At 44.2% G+C, this 20,414-nt stretch overlaps 1 protein-coding gene across 1 annotated transcript in view; it reads left to right on the top strand.

Moving 5' to 3' along the window:
- LOC121010850 (translation initiation factor IF-2-like) overlaps positions 1–20,414 on the top strand; it is a 44,330-nt gene that overhangs the window by 7,567 nt on the left and 16,349 nt on the right. Inside the window, exon 2 of the mRNA XM_040444726.1 lies at positions 6,073–6,167. Coding sequence (XP_040300660.1) covers positions 6,073–6,167 — 95 coding nt within the window. The remainder of the gene's footprint in view (positions 1–6,072; positions 6,168–20,414) is intronic.

The following is a 20,414-nucleotide window of genomic DNA, read 5'->3' on the forward strand; positions in this document are numbered from 1 at the left end:
TAGAATAGAATAGAATAGAATAGAATAGAATAGAATAGAATAGAATAACTTCAATTTCTTAAATGGTTATTCACATGTTTATGCCAATTTTGGCTTTTTTTTCTAGAAATGTATTGATTTCATCTTTGTTTTCAAAATGTATTGTCATGTAGTTATTTACAGTTATATAGTTATTTATAGTTATATAGAAAAATACAGTTATATTGTTCTTTTATAAGTTTTTAAATGTCTGTCATATTTGTCATGCCTTTTTTTTCTGTAGTCTTTTTTACCCCCATATTATTCTTGTTCTGTCTCCCTGTGTTCAAAGAAATACTTTGATCGTGATGAGCCATGATACATAGAATTGTTGAATCACTGGATTGTACACCTGAAACAAATGTAAAAGTGTATGTTAACCCTACTTAAAATTAAAAACTTAATTAAAAAATAAATTCAAATTCAAAAAACCTCGCAAAGAAATACTTTTATTTTATTGATCACCTTTATTTTTTGTTCTGTGTATCTTCTATTTCACTGATTCTGCCCTTATATTTATTATTTCATTCCTTCTTATTTCTTTGGTTATATGCTATTTGTAATAGATTCAGTGTAGGCACTTGTAAAGTGAGATAGGAAAACCTGCTCCTGTCTCCTATAATTGCACTCTTTATAGGCAACCACCATTACCAAATTAGTGTTTTTCTGGATCCTTTTCTCTGCTTATGCATTTTTCTACAACTTTTCTAAACTATGAATGTCCTGGGCCTCTTTTTCTGGTGTACACACACACACACACACACACACACACACACACACACATCCATTAAAATGGTATATCATAATTTATTTACTTGTTTTCCAACTAATAGGAAATTAAGTTGAAAGTCTTGGTTTTTTAATAGAGTTTAATTGACATGCAAGTAAAACCTTGGTTTACGAGCATAATTCATTCCAGAGACATGCTTGTAAACCAAAGCACTTGTGTATCAAAGCAAATTTCAAGAACCATAGGCTCAGTTGTGATCACGTAACATTTGGTGTCATGTACTACTCATATTGCAAGACATCGCTCATTTATCAAGTTAAAATTTATTAGAAATGGGGGCGCCTGGGTGGCGCAGTCGGTTAAGCGTCCGACTTCAGCCAGGTCACGATCTCGCGGTCCGTGAGTTCGAGCCCCGCGTCGGGCTCTGGGCTGATGGCTCGGAGCCTGGAGCCTGTTTCCGATTCTGTGTCTCCCTCTCTCTCTGCCCCTGTTCATGCTCTGTCTCTCTCTGTCCCAAAAATAAATAAAAAACGTTGAAAAAAAAATTAAAAAAAAAAAATTTATTAGAAATGTTTGCTTGTCTTGGCACTGGCAGAACAAGTTACTCACAATTCAAGGTTTTACCATATATTTATTTTGGGCCTTATTTCTGCCTTCTTGTTTTGCCAAATATTTATCATGAGTTCTTCCTTTTCTTTTTGTTCTTATGACTTTTTCTGGATTAATCAAGGTATCTGTTTCCATTCCTTCCTTCTTTTTTTTTTTTAGTTTATTTATTTATTTTAGAGAGAGGGAGAGGAAGTGTGTACTTATACAAGCAGGGGAGGGGCAGAGAGAGAGAGAGGGAGAGAGAGAATCACAAGCAGGCTCCATGCTGTCAGCACAGAGCCAGATGCAGGGCTCGATCCTATGAATAGTGAGATCATGACCTGATCCAAAATCAAGAGTCACACGGATGATCAACTGACTGAGCCACCCGGGAGCCCCTCTTCTTTCTTTTTATTTAATGAGTTGGAATTCTGTACCTTACAGGGAGCCCTCTTTAATTTCTTAAGCATAAACAAATTTATGTTTTCCTACAAACACCAAAAGTTAATCAGAACCTCTAACCTCTTCCCAAACATAAGAAACTCTTTATGTTTTTAATTCTCTTGTCCCTTACTTTCCCTCATAGGTGCAAACACACGTTAAGTGTCTGTCCAGGAATTACTGAAATAATCTGGAAGCTTCCTATTGTTATTAATTCTTCATACTTCAGAATACACTTTTCTTTTTCTATTTTAGAAATCTTTTGTTAACAATTGCATTCATCTGTACAAGTGCATTAAACTGCATTTGTGCAGTGGCCCTATCACATTAGGATAGGAAGGCTCACACATATGTTTCTTTTAGAGTTTTCATTAACTTTCTGAATTATTTATAGTGGTTGGTGTCTCGTGAGTAATGCTTCTCTGGCTTCCTTATTTCTCAAAAGTCTACTTTGGAATCCATGCTATTCTGAGCCTCATTTGACCTTTGCTGGCACAAAAACATTCTGAAGTATTTGCCAATGCTAGTCACTTCCTCATGTTTTACTTAGTTTACTTTAGCTTGGTTAAACCAAGAGCAATATCAGTTTGTGTAAACTTACCACTAACTGAAGGTTCATGTAATCGTCCTGCCCCAGGGTCAGAGACTGGCTAGAAGAATATGAAAATCGCTTTGAAAATTCAGCTGGTGAATATCTTACACTATAACGCTTAACGTTTTAACACTTGTGTTTATAATACTTAACTATTTGAGGTTGGAGCCAAGTGGGCACTCTTACATGAAAACTGTGGTGAAACTAATCTGGATGGTGTTTATCAAAAGCTTTTTTTTTATTGTAATTTTTAAAAGATTTTATCTTTAAGTAATCTCTACATCCAACATGTGGTTCGAACTCACAACCCCGAGATCAAGAGTCACTTGCTCCTTCGACTGAGCCAGCCAGGTGCCCCTATCAAAAGCTTCTTAAAGTGTCGACATCTTTTATTGCAGTAATTCTACTTCTAGAACTATATTCTAAGACATGTTCCTATGACAGGTGATGTCAGGTGGTGCAGGGTAATTCCAGGTGGAACACATACGTGGCGTCGTCTCACAGGATTCGCATATTGAGAAAGTTATTCATTCCCTGTCAATTCCTTTTCAGTGTTCTGATCAAGGGAGGGAGAAAGCTGTCAGTTTGGTGCTGCTATGTCTTTAACACCTCTCTAAGTTTTCCCAATCTCCCTTTTGATATCAAAGAATGAGCAAAAGGATAGCAATATCTTAACTATATTTTCACAACGGTTTTTTGTTTTCCATTGTGTTTGTCTGTAAGATTGCCTTCCTTTATGACATAAGATGCTGGTTTTCCATTTATAGTAGTAAATAAAGTTTGCTTTTAAGATTCATTTATTATTTAAGGGCAGGAATTAATTAATTTAAAAAGAAATATTAAGTATAGTACATATAGTATTTAATTTTGGTGAAATAGTTATGGTGACTTATGGATGACTAAAACGTGCAAAACATGACACTAAAGAATAATCAGAGCTTCAGATGCAGATTTAAAAAAAATTTTTTTAATGTTTTATTTATTTTTGAGACAGAGAGAGAGACAGAGCATTAGCAGGGGAGGGGCAGAGAGAGAGGGAGACACAGAATCGGAAGCAGGCTCCAGGCTCTGAGCTGTCAGCACAGAGCCCAATGCGGGGCTCAAACTCACGAACTGTGAGATCATGACCTGAGTCAAAGTCGGATGCTCAACGGACTGAGCCACCCAGGCGTTCCCAGATACTGATTTTAAATGGAGTGTTCTTATATAGGAAGCTGTTCCTCTCAGTGAGACTTCTGCTCTCAGAAAATTGGAAACCAGGGCGGTCAGGTGGCTCAGTTGATTGAGTGTTTGATCTTGATTTCGGCTCAGGTCATGATCCCAGGGTTGTGGAATCAAGCCCCACATCAAGCTGGGTTGGAGATACATATGTTTAAATTTGGATGTCTCCTTGCTAGGTTTACAAAACCTCTGTTGGGAAGAAAAATATGTTCACTGCAAGGTCTAATGCTTGGCAGAAACAATTTCTACCTTTTGCCTAGTAGAAATTCCTAGCGAACTGCAGAACTTTTTTCTCGAAACTCTTGGATTCTTTTGTGGGAATGGGGTCAGCAGGTCCCTACTGAGAGACTAGATGATGTCTGTTTCTGAGAGTGGTCTCACTGCCTTGGTGCAGGCTTCCTCTTTCTACAAAGGATGCTGGGCCCTGGCCAGGGCCAGACAGCCTGGTCCTGAGCCTCAAGAAGGCCTATTGCAGCATTCCAGTGACATCTGCCAGGTTGTAGCAAGACCTTTGACTGGCCAACTCCCCCTTTCCTAGGGTCCCTCAACTCCTCTCCACTCCCAATGCCACCACTGCTGTGATTCAAATTGTCACATCTCTTGCCTGGATAACACAGTGACCTCCAACTGGTCCCTACTTCTCATTACCTCTTGACTATTTTGTCACAGAAGCCAATGTGTGTTAGTCTCTTATGGCTGCTATAACAGATTACCACAAAGTCTGAAGGTCAAAGTCCTAAAATCAAAGTTTCATCAGGGCTGTGTTCCTTTTGGAGGCTCTGGAGGAAAATCATTTAGTTGCCTCTTCCAGCTTTTTGAGGCTTCCTGCATTCCTTGGCTCATGGCCCCTTCTTCCATCTTTTGAACCATCAGGTCTTTCTCAGGTTGTACTGCTCTGATGCTCCTCTTCTATAGTCACATCTTCATCTGCCTCCCTCTTGTAAGGACACCTGTGATTACATTGGGCCCACCTGCATAATCCAAGATCATCTTCCCATCTCAAGATCCTTAATTTATCACATTCTGCCTTTCTCCATGTTAGGGGATATATTCACTACTTGCAGGGATTCAGACATCAACATCTTTGGAAGGGCCATTATTCAGCCTACCACGTAGTACAACATTTTAAAAACACACACACATCCAATCACATTACTCCTCTGCCTAAAATTCTCACATGGTGCTCCAGTCCTCAGAGGATGCAAGCCTCTCAGGGCTGGGGGTGCCATACAAGGGCTGCCTCCCCGTACCTCCTCTCTCCCTACCCAGCCTCTGGCTTGCTGTCTGTGTTCCAGCCTTTGCACGTGTTTTTTGCTCTACACTCCATTCCAGGTCTTCCCAAGGCTTCAGACAAGATCAGGCCTCTTTAGGATGCTCTCAGAGTGGCTTGCGCCTTTCTGCTGTCACACTTAACCACAGGTTGTTATACCTTTGCATTTATTTCAGTGATCATTTGATTAATATATGCTTCTCCTATGTGAGTAAGTACTCCATACAGGCAAGGACCATGTGTGGGTTTTGCCCTTTGTTGGATCCCAGCACAATGTCCTACTTATGGTAGATGGTTAATAAGTACATGGGGATAAATGAATAAGTGAATGCATATCAATGGTTTTGTCATCACCCTCTGTTCCCTTACCCTGCTGCTGCTTCTGCACAGCATTTATTGCTCCTTCTCTTGTCACATCCCTCCACCAGAATGGAAGCCCACGTTAGAAGGGACTTTGTCTTTTGGGTTCATTCCAGGTCCTAGAGCAGTGTCTGGTCCATAACAGGTGCTTGATAAATGAGGGATGCATGATATGCAGGATGCTCAGATCCTCTCTCAAAGTTTTCATAGCTGACCCCTCTTTGAAATTGGCCATTATCAAGTTCTTCATTTTAATTATTCATATGATAACTTACTAATCAGGCAAAGCAGCAGAGACCTTTAAAATATTCAATTTTTTTAAAAGTTTATTTATTCTGAGAGAGAGTGAGCATTTGTGTGAGCAGGAGAGGGGCAGAGAAAGGGAGAGAGAGAGCAGGTTCCCTGCTGTCAGTGCAGAGCCAGACTTGGGGCTCGATCCCACGAACTGTGAGATCATGACTGGAACCGAAATCAAGAGTCACACACTTAACGGACTGAGCCACCCAGGCGCCCCTAAAACATTTTTGTGAGGATTAAATGAGTTACTAAATGTAAATCATTTGGAGCAGTGTCCGGTACTTGGTGAGCTCTGTGTAAGTTTGCTTGTTGTTGCTATTAAGAAATGCTTGAGTCCTTGATAGTTTACAATTTACAGTTCTTACTATGTCGTGACTCTGTGGTGGGATCACAAACTGAACTGAGTGGGTTCTCCTGGCTCCTGCACCTGGGTGGACCCAGCTGTTGCAGCTGCCTGTGGACAGGCCAGGGGTGGGAGTGGGGGAGGGCAGTTGGTCGGCACTTCAGGTGGATGATTTGGTTCATGACTTGTGCTTTTTCTTGTTTTACCTGCAGATGGCAGCACGCCCTGGACTTGTCTGCACCGCAAGTGGCCCTGAGGAGGGACAGCAGGGAGACAAGAAAATGGACTCCCCTCTGCAACCTGCAATGTGAGCAGTTGTGTGAGGATTGTTGATGTTCTGTTTCGACCCCATTCGCCCTCCACAGATAATAATTCTAAGTTTCCTATTTGGGAATAAGAGTACTTTCTGTCCAGAAGGCTAAGGCCATTGTGCTGCTTCTTGGCATTGTGATGAGATCTAGGAGAGACTTCCTGATTTTCAGCACCTGCTTGGTTTGATGCTGTTCTTTCCTGACTCGCAACCCCTTTAGGGCCGTGTGTGACAGGGATTCTGTGACAGTTTCCTTCAGTGTCACTAGTCCTTCTTTGCAAGGAGCTTGATGATCCCTGTCCTTCATCCTACCCTCTGCCTGCTTTGCCCCAAGACTCTGTGTGTCAGGCACTGCTATGCGGTTTATATCTCATTTGGCCCCCACAAAAACCTGGTCAAATAGCAAATATTATTCCTTTGTTACAAATGCAGAACCAGGGCCCAGAGATTAAATTATGTACAGAGGTGATATGTGGCAAGCCAGGGTGTGCAGTCCAAGGTCTCTGTCACTCTTGCCTCTTATCAGAAAATGAGGCTGGCCACCTATGGGTAGAGGATGAATCATATTTGTGCTTGTAGACCAGAAAAAGGAACAAAGTAGAAGTAATGGAAAACAAAATTAGAGTCCCTAAATAACCTCACTCTCTTAAATCTACATCCTAACTTCACATAATCCTATTTTTCTTTATTTCTTTTAACCTGAATTATTGACACACTAGCAAAATTTGCCTTTGTTACTATTTGCCTTATGCATATCCTTGTGTACTTGGCGCAAGGTAGCTTTATGGGTCATTTGAAGGGTCTGGAACCTCCATAAATCAGACAAGTGGGAAGAGTCTTCCTCTTTGTGCGGAAGGTCTGGTGACCCATCTGAGGGTGCACACGGTGACGATCCTGAGCGCCCTGAGTGTGACCCTGTCTCAGCTTACCTCTGATGACTGGTACAACCCACAGCTGAAGTGTCGCCCATGTCAGTTATGTTATAAGCCAGACCACTCATAAGTGCCTCCTGATATCGGAACATTCTAAAATGCTGCAGTTAAAACTGTGGCCAGTGGAAGAAGAGCTGTTCTTTGTCCCGGGGGCATCTTCCTGAGTGCTACTTTGAGGCACTTCTCTAGCCCCTCAGCACAAAGAGCCTCAAGGACACATTCACTGTGGATGTTTCAAACCAGTAGATTGACACCAATCACTTTCACAAGCAGCAGTCACTAGCCTGTGTGAGATATTTTTTCCTTGTACTTTTTTTTTTTAAACAGCTTTACTGAGCTATAGTTCTCACACCATACAATTCATCCATTTAAAATGTATGATTAAGGGGCGCCTGGGTGGCTCCGTCAGTTAAGCATCTGACTTCAGCTCAGGTCATGATCTCATGAGTTCAAGCCCCTCATTGGGCTCTTTGCTGTCAGGACAGAGCCTGCCTCGGGTCCTCTGTGTCCCTCTCTCTCTGACCCTCCCCCACTCATGTGTTTTCTCTCTCTCTCTCTCAAAAATAAACAAAAAAAATATATGATTGAATGGCTTTTAATATATTCACAGTTATGCATCCATCACCAGTCAATTTTGTAACATTTTCATTACCCCAAAAGAAAGTGTACCCCTAAATTATCACCCACCTCCACTCTCCCGATTTCCCCACGCCACTGGCAGCCACTCATCTACTTTCTGTTCCTAGACATCCTACACTGGACATTATAGAAATAGAGCCACACCACCTGTGATCTGCGTCTGGCTTCTTTCACTTCGCACCATGTCACAGCATGTGTCAGTGCTCCGTTCCTTTTCATTGCCAAGTAATATTCCATTGTGTGGATATACTGCCTTTGGGCTCTCATTCATCATTTGATGGACACTTGGGTTGATTTCAGTTTTGGCTGTTATAACACTATGAATATTTTGGAGTGTGGGTTTTTGTGGGGGCCATGATTGTAAGTTGTAAGTTTTATGACTGTAAGTTGTAATGAGCAATTCCAGTTTTTAAAGATTTAAGAGAGGAATAGAACTATGTCAGTGTTGTTTGTAACTTAAAGGGACAATTGTTTTGTGTAGATGTAGATTTCCATTCAGAGAGATTAACTATATAACACAAAGTTAAAATCAAAAGGTGTCTAGATCTAATTCTCCATATCACTTGAGTTTTCTGAGTTCTATGTTTTACTATTTTTGTTTAAAAAAAAAAAATAGGCTGGGGCGCCTGGGTGGCTCAGTTGGTTAAGTATCGACTCTTTATGTCAACTCAGATCATGATCTCATGGTTCATGGGTTCAAGCCCCTCATCAGGCTCTGCACTGATGGCATGAAGCCTCCTTGCTATTCTCTCTCTCCCTCTCTCTCTGTCCCTCCTCATCCTCCCCCCTCCCCTCTCTCAAAATAAATAAATAAACTTTAAAAAAATTAGGAAAGAAATATGTATTGGTCCTGAGGTCTCACTTGAAATGTTGTGGAATTAGTCTGGGTGGAAGGTGGTACAAGGATTTTTTTCTGGGTGTGTTTGGCTGCTGGGTGGTTGAGGTGGAAGCCGAGACCAGAGAGAGGAACGAGGTGGGAGGAGAATCTGGGTGATGTGTGACACCCATCTGCCTTTGGCCCAGCTTCCCCTGGCCCACCCTCATGGCTGCAGGGCACTGACTGGTAATACTTAGTATGGTTATTGCTTGTTAACTGGGTGACGTGCTTCACAGCTGAGAACCTCTGTGTCCAGTTTCACTCTGCTTCTGACTCACAGAGCTCTGGTGTTGAGCTGTTGGTTTTTAGTAAAAGCAGGTGTTAGGAAGAATGTACTAAAGGACGAATCAAGCCCCTAAGGGACTTTGATAGATGCAGTACTAAAAAACATTTCCGGGCTGTTTTTTGTTATTATGTTTGTTTTGTTTTGTTTTTTTAAACAGGACTTAACAGTTTTCAGTTTAACTGTGTTTTCCTTCCTGAAATCTCTAAGTGAGGCCAGTCCTTGTGATTTATTCTATGCATTGTTTTTAGGGAGTTCCTCTACTTCTCATGTCTCGGTTGAAGTTAGAGAGCATTGTTTTTCTTTTCACACCAACCATACCTGCAGAAATAGGAGTGATTTGAGTTTGCCTCCAATTTCTTTCTTTATCTCTATTTTCCTTCCTTTGGGGGTGTTTTAACTGAATTCTGACTTCGGGTGAGTCAACAGGAATTTTTATGTATCATTCAATGCATGACAGGAGAGATATCATAAGAGATGGTAGCCCTCAAGGATCCCACCTTCTGGTTTGAGAGTCAAAGCTTTGTTCCTACCTGTTGACATACAGTACTAACACCTCTGAGTGCCCAATTGTGAATGGCCAGAGAAGCCCAAGTGAGGGAAGGCTTTGTGAGGCCTGCCCCTGAGACTTTAGTAAACTCAAATGGGAGAAAGAAAGCGGGTAATAGTCGTAGGCATACAGACATGACAGCAAACTGGAGTTGGGAGGCGTGATGATGAGTAGGGTAGTTGACAAGATTTGGGTGATGGTAGGATTTGACTATCAAGCCAAGCAGTTTGACTTTAATAACCCTAAAGAATACGAAGTAAGGGGGCGCCTGCTTGGCTGAGTCAGTGGAGCATGCAACTCTTGATCTTGCAGTTGTGAGTTTGAGCCCCACGTTGGGTATAGAGATTACTTTAAAAAGTATTTAAAAAAAAAAAGAATAGGAAGTAAAGACTTTTGAACAGGAACACAAGCTTACTGTTTAAAGGAGAGACTTTTATTTCCATTTTACACCTGAGGAAACCAGTGCTTTTCAAATATTTTCTTTTCAAATAATTCTCCAAGGTCACATGGCTAGTGGAGGTTGGATCCCCCAGAGCCCAGGGTAGATATATATATGCGTGCACTGGCCTGAATCTTCAGATCACCAAGGCTTCAGCCAGCTCCACCCTTGTGTGACCCTGGGAGTCTACACATGACTGCATTTGTTTGTCAGCGTCACTCCCTGGGCTGAACCGATAAGGGGGAGATGGGGGATTTGGGGTAAGTCACTTCCCAGCCTTTATGAAGCCCTGGGAAAGCAGGGGCAGGCACCCAGCCAGGCCTCCATAGTCTGCACAGCAACAGTCCAGGCACGTTCCAAGAGCTGCAGAGAGTGCCTGAGGAGTTTTGGAGCTACAGATCCCTGGGCAAGCCTTTCCTCCAAAATGGGAGCCGCAGGGCTGATTGTGATCTGGGCAGGGTGTCAGCACAGCTGCAGCCACAGCACAAGTTGACTCTTGTCACTGCCCTGATCCTTTAGCGCAGGCAGGAGAACAAGAGGACTCCGTCTGTACTGAAGTTTTCCATTCATTCCTTTGCTCACTCCTTCACAGACTATGCAACAAATAGTTAAGTACCTAAGATGTCCTGAGCCGCCTTAAGGCAACACACAAAACAACCTGAGTCCCTGGGTTGCCTTTGCTTGATCCGTCTGGTCTCACCTATGGAATTTGAGTAGGCAGAGCATTCCTGTCCAACGGGAGAGAGAAAGGAAAAGAAGGAGTTATTGAGGGTTTTCCTCATCTTAGAGGTCTCTGATTCTGTAGACAGATCTCACAGAAGGTTCTTAAATGGATTAGGAATATCCCTTAAATCATGTCCAGGGGGTTGCAATTTGTATTTCTATTATGCAGTGCACCCCTCCTCTTTTTTTTTTCTTTCAAAACACTTTTACTTCTGTCCTTGATCTTTATGAATTAATTCTTTATGTCACAGTAGATATACAGACATGATACTGAGACCCACGTCTACCTTTACTAACAGTGGACCCTGGTTCCTCCAAAATTTCCTTGTCTGAAAACAGGAATGAAAACAGTACCTACCTTAGAGGGCACTCCGGGGATAGAGGTGACGATGCTCCTGGCACAGGGCCTGGCTCAGAGAAAAACCTCAGGGAATGATGGTTACAATGATGACTGTCTGTAATTATTCCCATTTAACAGGAAGGAAAGCCTTAGACCTGGGAGGTTAAGTGACTTGCTTAAGGTCATGTAGAGAGTTAGAGGCAAAGCTGGAAGTAGGAGCCAGGGCTTATGGGGTCCCAGGCCAGTGCTCTGGCCTTGGGATTCATTTTGGTCTCCAAGAGAAAATGTTAATACACATGGGTAATTGTGTCTGAGGCTAATCCTCTGGTAGCTGGTTTTGGCTTTTATCGGGGATTGGAGGGCAAGACTTCCTCGACACACAAGATTCTCAATCCCGGGCACCTGTGGGAGCAGAGGATTGGGGGCCTCCTTCTTTGTTTTCTGAGAGGCATAGTGGGCCTGGGGGCGGTGTGATTCCAGTACTCCTCTGCTCCACCCTTGCCTGGTGCTGGCCAGATCCTGCGGACCCCCCTGGGGCTTCACAGGGACCAAGCCTGGCCTGGGGTGGGCGCTGGGCTAGGCATGCAGATGGAAGCTGGGTGCTCTAGAATTCTCCATCCTTGAGCAGAGCTGGGCCCTTACTGCTGTAGGAGGACTCTCAGGCTTAAGCCTGGGAACTGGGTATGGGAGGAGTCTCCTTAAAACCCTTTGGAAAAAGAAACCTGACATTTGCCATTGGGGCAGGGGCAGCAGATGTCCCTTGCAGCTTCCCTGGTCACCCTGTGGTCAGAGGACTGTTCCCATTGGTCTTAGGTACACAGTGGGGTGCCCTTACTGCTGGTAAGGGAGAGTTAAGAACTGCCCAGATGGGTTTTCCCAGGAAGTGGATAGCACTTGGAATTTTGCTTCAGGTGGGATAGTGCAGTGGAGAAGTCCACAGTCAGGCCTGGATTTGAATCCCAGCTCTGCTTCTCTGTGTGCAGGGGTGGATGGGTGGGGCATGCTTGGAAAGTTATTTAGCCCCTTTAGTTCTCAGTTTCTATATCTGTAAAATGGGAATGAGAATACCTACCTCACACATATGCAGTATGAAATAAAGTAACATATGCAAACGTGCATGTGCATGGCCTGTTGTGGCTATTTTTATCATTCTTCTTGTTATTAAGCACATCACTGGGCTCCACTAATACGTGGGTGGAAACAGCTTTCACGTGTGGCTCAGCCTCGCAGAGGCTGTGCATCTGCCATGACTCAGGAGCTTAAAATGAGCCGAGGAGCTTAAACCTCTCTTTGCTGTATTGTTATGTGCAGTCATTTCTGTTATCTGGGGTGGATCATTCGGTTCCTGCTGCTGTGTAATGCCAGGTCATCTTTCACAGTTTCTTCTCTTTTTAGTTTGGTGTTTTTGAATGAAAAAAATAACTATATAGCTAAAACATATTGAGGGTTTACTCTAATAAAGTTTTACTTATATTATCTTCTTTAATTCATGTAACAACCAAATGAAGAGACAGAGGTTGAATGATGCCCAAGGCTACACTGCTTTTGTACAGCAGACCCCAGCTTCCCAGGCCCAACGCCAGAGCCTGCACTCAGCCCCTGCCTGCCTCCCTTAACAGGGCAGTGGTTGACTTTGGTGGCCTCGAGAGATCACGTAGTCTGGTCTGTCCCCCAGCTCCCTCTCTGGACAAAGCTGTGTGCCACAGAGGTGAACATCTGCCTGACCTTAGAAGCTTCTCTGAGGACACTGCAGATCCTGTTCCAGAAGCCATTTTAGGGTCTGTAGGGACAGTGGCTTCGTCCTCAGTCCTCTTGCAGTGTCCCTTTCAGGCTATCCATACATCCTCAGGAGTAGTTAGGGACTCACTTTGAGAGTGTGCTCAGTCCTGGGTTGGGCACAGACAGCAAGGGTGACGTTCCACTAGTATGTGGATGGTGGGGCCTTCTGCTGCTGTGTCTGTGGTATGTGGCATCCAGTGCTGGTGTAACCAGACATCGTCTCCGCCTTCCCTCCAACTGAGTCACCAGACCACAGCTGGCTCCTTCCTCACAGGTTTGTGTCTACTGGGCTCTGAGAGCAGAGAGGTGGCCTGTGGGCCAACTGGATGGCTTGAGGAGCTGAGTGGCTGTATCCAGCCTGGCCTGCGGTCCCTGACGTGACTGGGGTGGGTGGATCAGCTCCGACCACAGCAGCCACTGAGGGGTTTTTTAGGGACCTTGAGGCCTGAGAACTAACATACACCCCCTGGGTGTGCCTTCATGCAATGAGCACTTATTGAGCATCCACTGTGTGCCTCAGGAGACTGTGTGAAAGAGACCTCACGTGTGAGTGGGTGTAGTGCTGCTTCCAGCCCAGCGGGCAGGGCCACCAGTGGCCACCAGGGAGCTCCACTGCTCTCAGAAGGATCCAAGGCTGATAGAGGGGCCGGGTTGGCTATGTTTCTGTTTATCTGAGCAGCTTCCATGACAACCAGGAGATTAAATACCTGAGGTCAAGCAAAGCCTGGGGCAAGATTAGGTGTCTGGATAGGGTGGGGCCTATACTGTGATTTGGAGACCCTTAAGTGACCAGAATCTTCCAGGTGGCCTATTCAACCTATCTAATTAGTTTTTTAGTTAATTAATTAATGCCCCACCCAATTCCAGGAAGGATTTAAAGTGGCTCCATTCAGCAGGTGTTTTAGAGGGAAGAAGGTATCCTAAGCTTGCTCTCAGTGAAATGTTGGGGTTTAGGCCCCACACGGGTCATATACCAGCTGCCAGCTCAGCTCCATGCTCCCAGGTCTGGCTCCCTGAGAAGCACAACCTTTGCAGCTTCTATAATCACCTCCTGGGCCCTTTGCAACAAGTGGCCCCCCGACACCTTCCTGCCTTGAGGCAAATCATGTGACTTAAGAGAAGCAAAGCTGACCTCAATTACCAGGTGCAAATATCAGTCACTGGGAGTAACCAGGAGGCCAGCGTCCCTGGTTGTTTCAGCCTCTGGCGTTAAATATTAAGAGTGCACTGTTCAGGGTGTGATAAAGGCTGTCTCTAACAGTTTATGATTTCCAGTAAACCAGAGGGCTTCAAGGAAGGCCCAGGGGCAGGTGAGAGACTCCAAGCCTGGCCCACCACTGAGCTGGCAGAGCAATTTCTGCAGGAATAGGAGGGGCGGGCGCAGGGCCCCAGCTTCTCAAAGGGCCAGAGAGCCCTTTCCCAGCAGAGCCAGAGAGCCACACTGCCCAGCCACCATGAAGCAGGGCCGGTTTCTGCAGCTAGCCACACAGTGATGTGCACTCTGGGGGTGGCCATATGGGGAAAGGAAGACATCTATCCGCAGTGCTGTGGCCATTGTGCCTGCTTCCTGCTACCCAGCTGCCAGGCCAGCTAGGAGCCTTGGACACATTCCTCTGTACGTCTGGGCAGCTGGAGCTGCTCTCACAGAAAGCCAGAGGAGCATTTCCAGCATCTGGGACCTGCAGACACTGGGCTGAGAATCCTCAGCATCGTGGAAGCTCTAGGCAGGCAGCATACCCCATCTTGGCCTGGGAAGAGACCTGAGCTCCCCTCCCCACTTCCAATACCATAAAGGAGGCCCTTCTAAGTTTCTCTGGAGTATCTGATCCAACAGCAAAGATAGAAGACACACGTAGAATTAAATCAGAACACAGTAACAGTAGCATGCATTCACTTAACAAATATGTAATGAACACTTCGCTGTGTGGCACACACTGTGCTAGATGCTGGGCTTAAAACCGTGAACACCTATCCCTGATCAAACGGAGCTTGCTTACTCTAGTGGTGAAGATAGGAGGTAATTAAACACATAAATAAAATGTTAACAGTAGGATTAAGTGGTGTGTAGCAAATTAAAGTACACTAATATGTAACCAAGTGACCAAGTAGCTATGTTGCACTGGGTGGTCAGGGATGGCCTCTGAGGAAGTGGTGTTCAAGAGAATACCTGAAAAAGAAGAGGGAGTTTGGAGGAGGTAATCAGGACAATATTACCTGTCCTGATAGCTGTTGGGGCAGGAGAGCCAGGGTGCCAGTAGGAGAGGAAGGATGTTCTAGAACACACAGCTTAGTTAACTTGATGCTTTGGGATTTGTAACATTTCTTATTTTCTGAATCATGCCCTAAACATCCATTTAGGAAACCTTTACTGAGTGTCCTCTGTGTGCCATGCACTCTACTGGACATGGTGAAAGTAAAATGGACCTGCCAGCGTCCCTTCTCAAGGGTGTTGAATCTGTTATGAGTTAGGCCAGAAACCAAGGCTGTGTGGGAAGTGCTATGGAGGAGAGAACCAAGGAGGGGCTTCCCAATCCCTGTGGGCCTTGAGGGGAGGAGACACTGTCTGTGAGGCTTCCTGGGTGAGATGACACCTGAGGGGTCGTGGAGGGGATGAGGTTAGCCAGGCAAAGAAGAGAACGCGTGTGTTCCAGGCACAGCGACCTGTGCGAAGGTTCGGAGGGGAGGGGAGGCAGATGTGAGAAGAATATGCTCCAGAGCCTGCACCAGACATCTGAGAGTGGCTTGTGGAGTTAAGAGGTTCCCAGGGGACCAAATGAGTGCCGGGCAAAGGCTTGAGAAAAGGACTGCTGAGGTTCGCGAGCTCAGACCAATCTCGGGCCTCCCTTCCCACTGGGAGCCATCCCATGGGAGGACCAACTCACTCGGAGCAGCCATTTCCCAAATCAGAATAGAAGAGTCACCTGAACCCTCCACGTGAACACATCTGACTGCTGGTTTTTTAGAGGGAAGGGAGCCCTGAGATAAAATCTATTAATCTAGAAGTAGGAACAAAAGTTTGTGTTTAGGGCAGGAAGACCTTCTTTGCAAGTCTCACTAGGCTCTCTGGTGAGTCTCAATAGGCTGTTAAATTGCCAAGACTGTTATCACGTCCCAATAAATGCATAGTATGATCATAAAGTAAAATAATGCTGTGTTTATTCCAGCCTGATAGGGAACATACGCTTTCTCTCCTCCTTGCCCCTTGCCTTCTCCCCTTCTTTTGTTTCCCTCTCTCGTTTCCAGCCCCCAGAGTCCCTGGTAATCTTTTTTACACACTCCTTACTCTCTCAAAACCCTCCAATATAGATAACCGCACTTGATTACTTGGAACTCATCTCAACCTGTTGAAAACCAGGAAGTAAGCAGTAAATAAAAAAGGTAGCCAGAAAGAGAGTGAGAGGGAGAGAGACCAAAGTCTAAAATTAATCAATATTTATTGAGGATTTGTGGACTTACTATGTTCAAGCACTGTGCTAAGCTCATCACATTCTGTTTTTGTTTAACCTTCCCAAATGCTCTTCCACGTGCCCCATCACATCTGCTCCCCACCCCCTCCACCTCCTTTGTGCCCCAGGAGGCTGACCTGTATGCAGTACGTCATCACGTACCTTGTCTCTGGCTTCGGACTTTGGCCAGTGGAGATCAGTGGACACAGGAAAATTAGGTAAAGAATTTATTCCCCTGGCTCCACCCCAGGTCATTACAGCCTAACTCACCCATTCTGACAGCCACCTTCTCTGGGCTCCCTGCCCTCGTCCTTCACACCTTCAGGCTGGAGGTGGTAACAGCTCCCCACTGTTGCTAACCCTAAAGTACCCCTCTCTTCCTTGTTGGTTTCCTTAAACCCTTCCAGTTTGAGAATGCCATCTGTTTCCTGCAGGACCCTGACAGTATGATAAACTCTAGGAGGTAAGCACTGTATTCACCCCATTGTAAGACAGGGAACGTGAGGCTCAGAGAAGTTTAATAACTTGTCCAAGGGCCTATGGGGCAGAGGGTAGAACTAAGACTCAAATCCAAGTGTTCCTGATACTTGTGGCTGAGCATGTGTATGTTTAGTCATTACATCCCACTGTTCCCCATGCAGAGAAGACCACCTATCTCCCCAGATTCCACTAGATTATCTGTTACTACTTTTGTTTCCCTATCCACAACCATTTAAGAAGAGCAAAAATTAGAAATGGGTGCTAAAGACAGGCTTTCTAGTAAATAATGAGAAGGGCCTGGAGACAGTCTGCAATGGAGAAAGGCATAGTAACTATTAAAAATAGGCCTCAGAACTTGACAAGCCTTCAAACTCCACACTTGCCATATCTTCTGTGTGTTCTGAGGGATGGCAGCATTGACATTACGATCCTTCGGAGGTGAAGTAGAGTTTCTGAATTTGCGAAAAGACTTAACTTGGGGTTGCCTAATTCTGCCTGACATTGGTTTTTATTTCAGTGGTCAGTTTTCATGCTTACTTTGTAACACCCCAAGCACAGGGCAGAGGTTTTTTTAGTTCTGAAACTGCTGATTCAGTTTGCATGAGGATATTACTTTTTAAGGAACTTTCAAAAACACCTAAAATTTAACTGTAGCCATAGTTTAGTTAGAGAATCCCTGGGTGAAGAATTTTGTCCATTCCCTAGCATTTACAGAATCTGACATCACTTAGGTTGGAGGAAGACCCTGGGGAGAAGCGCCAGGAGCCATTCAGCGGGTGGAAGGGCCTTTACCCTGGGACTCTCTCCATGGACAGCTATATGGAGGTTGTTATTAGGACATCATCTCCTGCTTGTCTGGCCAGTCCTTCAAGATCATAGCTGGAGGAAACCGTAACAGGGCTGCTTTACATTTTATTTGATTATTAGTAAGGTTGACCCTTTAAAAATCTTTTACATTTGTATTAATTTTGATAATTCCGTTCACATGTATGCAAGAACTTGGTAGTTGCTTCCCAGTATCCATTGTCCCCTTTCTTAGTAACAAACCCAGATGTTAGCTGAGCCCTTTGCTGGCCAACCAAATGATTATGTTTTCCAGACTTCCTTGCAGCTAGGTATGGCCATGTTACTGGGTTGTGGCTAATGAGATGTAAGTGAGAGTATCATGAGGTACTTCCAAGAAGTTGCCTGAAAAGGAGAGGCATGTGCCCTTCTACTCATTCTCCCTTTCTCCAACCTACTTTATTTTTGTTTGTTTTATTTATTTGAGAGAGAGAAAGAGAGAGAGAGAGAAAGAGAAGAAGAATAAGAAGGGGGAGGAGGAGGAGGAGGAGGAGGAGGAGGAAGGAGAGGGGGAGGGGCAGAGGGAGACACAGAATCCAAAGCAGGCTCCAGGCTTCAAGCTGTCAACACAGAGCCTGATGCAGGGCTTGAACCCACAAATCACAAGATCATGACCTGAGCTGAAGTTGGATGCTTAACTGAGTCACCCAGGCGCCCCTCCCCAGCCTACTTTTTTAAATGAGAGCGCTATAGCTAGAGTTCAAGCAACCAACATTGGCCATGAGAGCTGTGCCCTAGGTTTGGGGTAGAATGAACTAGAAAAAGTATAGGTCCCTAATGACTCTTAGAACCACAATGCTGGCCCTGGACTGACACCTCTGGGCTTTTTTTTTTTTTTTTTTTTTAACATGAGAAAGAAATCACCTCCATCTTCTTTAAGCCAGTGTTGTTTTCTGTTATATGTAACTGCACCAAATTCTAACTAACACAAAGTGCTCTGTGTTTTTTGTTTTTTGTTTTTTAATTCTGGACCATGTTTTTTCATTACTTATCTGTGTTCTTTACATAGGAAGAATATTTTCTCTGTAAATGTGATTATTCTTCCCATTTTTGCTTGCCTTTTGATTTTGTTTATGAGTTTTGTTTTTAAAGCAGAGGAGTTGGGTTTTTTTTTTAATGTTAAAATTTCTAGAGTTTTAAAATGCTATTTGCTTTTGTATTTGAAGTCCTTCAGATGAGATAAATATCCACCAATATCTTTCTAGGTTTTTTTCCTAATGGTTCACTGTTTATATTTAGCATTTTTGTCCATTGGTGAGTGCTGTTGGTGAGTTTTGAATCTCCTGTAGGTCATCAATTTTGATCCCCAACTGGCCTCCTGAGGTGTGGGACAGGAGCCAATATCACCTCTCACGTACACCAGCTGTCCTGGCCTGAGCCTCCTGAAGGCCAGCACACTCAGCACACATACTCCCCCTGCGCCTTCCCCCACTCCCCCCTCTTTGATTTCTCCACCCACTACCCAGGATAGCACTCTTGGCTTCTTCTGGGACTCCTGTCTTCACCACCCTGTGTTCAGTGCTATTCCAGCTCACCTCAAATTCCTATTTACCTAGACCAGGCCATTGACAGATTTCCTAACTGTCCCATTTTTTTTTAAATTATTTTTTCTCTGGAAAGGTAATATGAAGAATTTTTATATCTTTTTCTAAGTGGACGTGGAGTTTTTTTAATTAAAATTTTGTTTTCTGATAAGAGAAATGAAACATATTCATCACCTAAAAAATTAGAAAATGCAAAAAAGTCCCAAACAAAATAAAAATAAAAGCCAGAAGTTCTGTATGAATACTGCTTTATAAAAACACAAAATATAGCCTTGTATGATGACAGATGGTAGCTACACTTGTGGTGAGCATAGTATTACATATAGATTTTTTGAATGACTATGTTGTACACTTGAAACTCATGTAATATTGTTTGTCAACTCTACTTCAGTTAAAAAAAAATACATAATAAAAAGTGAAATCTCTACCACCTCAAGAAGTAACCTCTATCAATAGTTGAAGTAGCTCCTTCCAGACTTATTTATACAAACAAACGTAAAAGATACACATAGGCACAGTTTTGTTCATGAATGTTAGATTGTGCTGTATATGTGTTCGGCAACTAGCTTTTTAAAATAGCGATATACTGTGTATGTCTTTCTGAGATGGTACAAAGAGACCTATACCACCTATGTTTCAAAGGCTGCATGGTATTATCTCACTGCATGAATGCACCATTTTTTCATCTTCCCTCCTGCAGATGAATGTGGAGTTTTCCACTGTCATGTGACTGATATGCGAGGCTACTATAAACATCCTCGTCTTTATATTTTTACGCATTTGTGCCAGTGTTCCTATAGGACTTCTAAAATTGAGGTTGTTGAGTAAACGGGTACCTACATAGTAAATTGTGCATGCTGCCAACACCTCTTACTAATAAGTGCCTTGTCCTTTTATTTATTTATTTTTAAATTTTTTTTTAACGTTTATTTATTTTTGAGACAGAGAGAGACAGAGCATGAACAGGGGAGGGGCAGAGAGAGAGGGAGACACAGAATCGGAAACATGCTCCAGGCTCTGAGCCATCAGCCCAGAGCCCGACGCAGGGCTCAAACTCACGGACCGTAAAATCATGACCTGAGCTGAAGTCGGACACTTAACCGACTGAGCCACCCAGGCGCCCCTGCTGTGTCCTTTTAAACGGTCATTTCACCATCCCGCTCCTCCCCACTGGTTCGTTCCTCACTCTGCTGCTGGGTTACTTTCACAAAATTCAGATGTGATCGCACCTCTCCCTGTTGAGGAGGCCTCGATGGCTTCTCACTGCCAACAGGACAGAGCCCAGACACTGAGCATCCATCCAGGGACCTCTCCAGTCTGTTTGGGTCCCCGCTGGGAGGCACGCACCCAGATGGCACGTGGAGTGCAA

The sequence above is a fragment of the Herpailurus yagouaroundi genome, unplaced genomic scaffold (assembly GCF_014898765.1).
Source record: "Herpailurus yagouaroundi ecotype Mexico unplaced genomic scaffold, PumYag 192, whole genome shotgun sequence".
Lineage (NCBI taxonomy): Eukaryota > Metazoa > Chordata > Mammalia > Carnivora > Felidae > Herpailurus > Herpailurus yagouaroundi.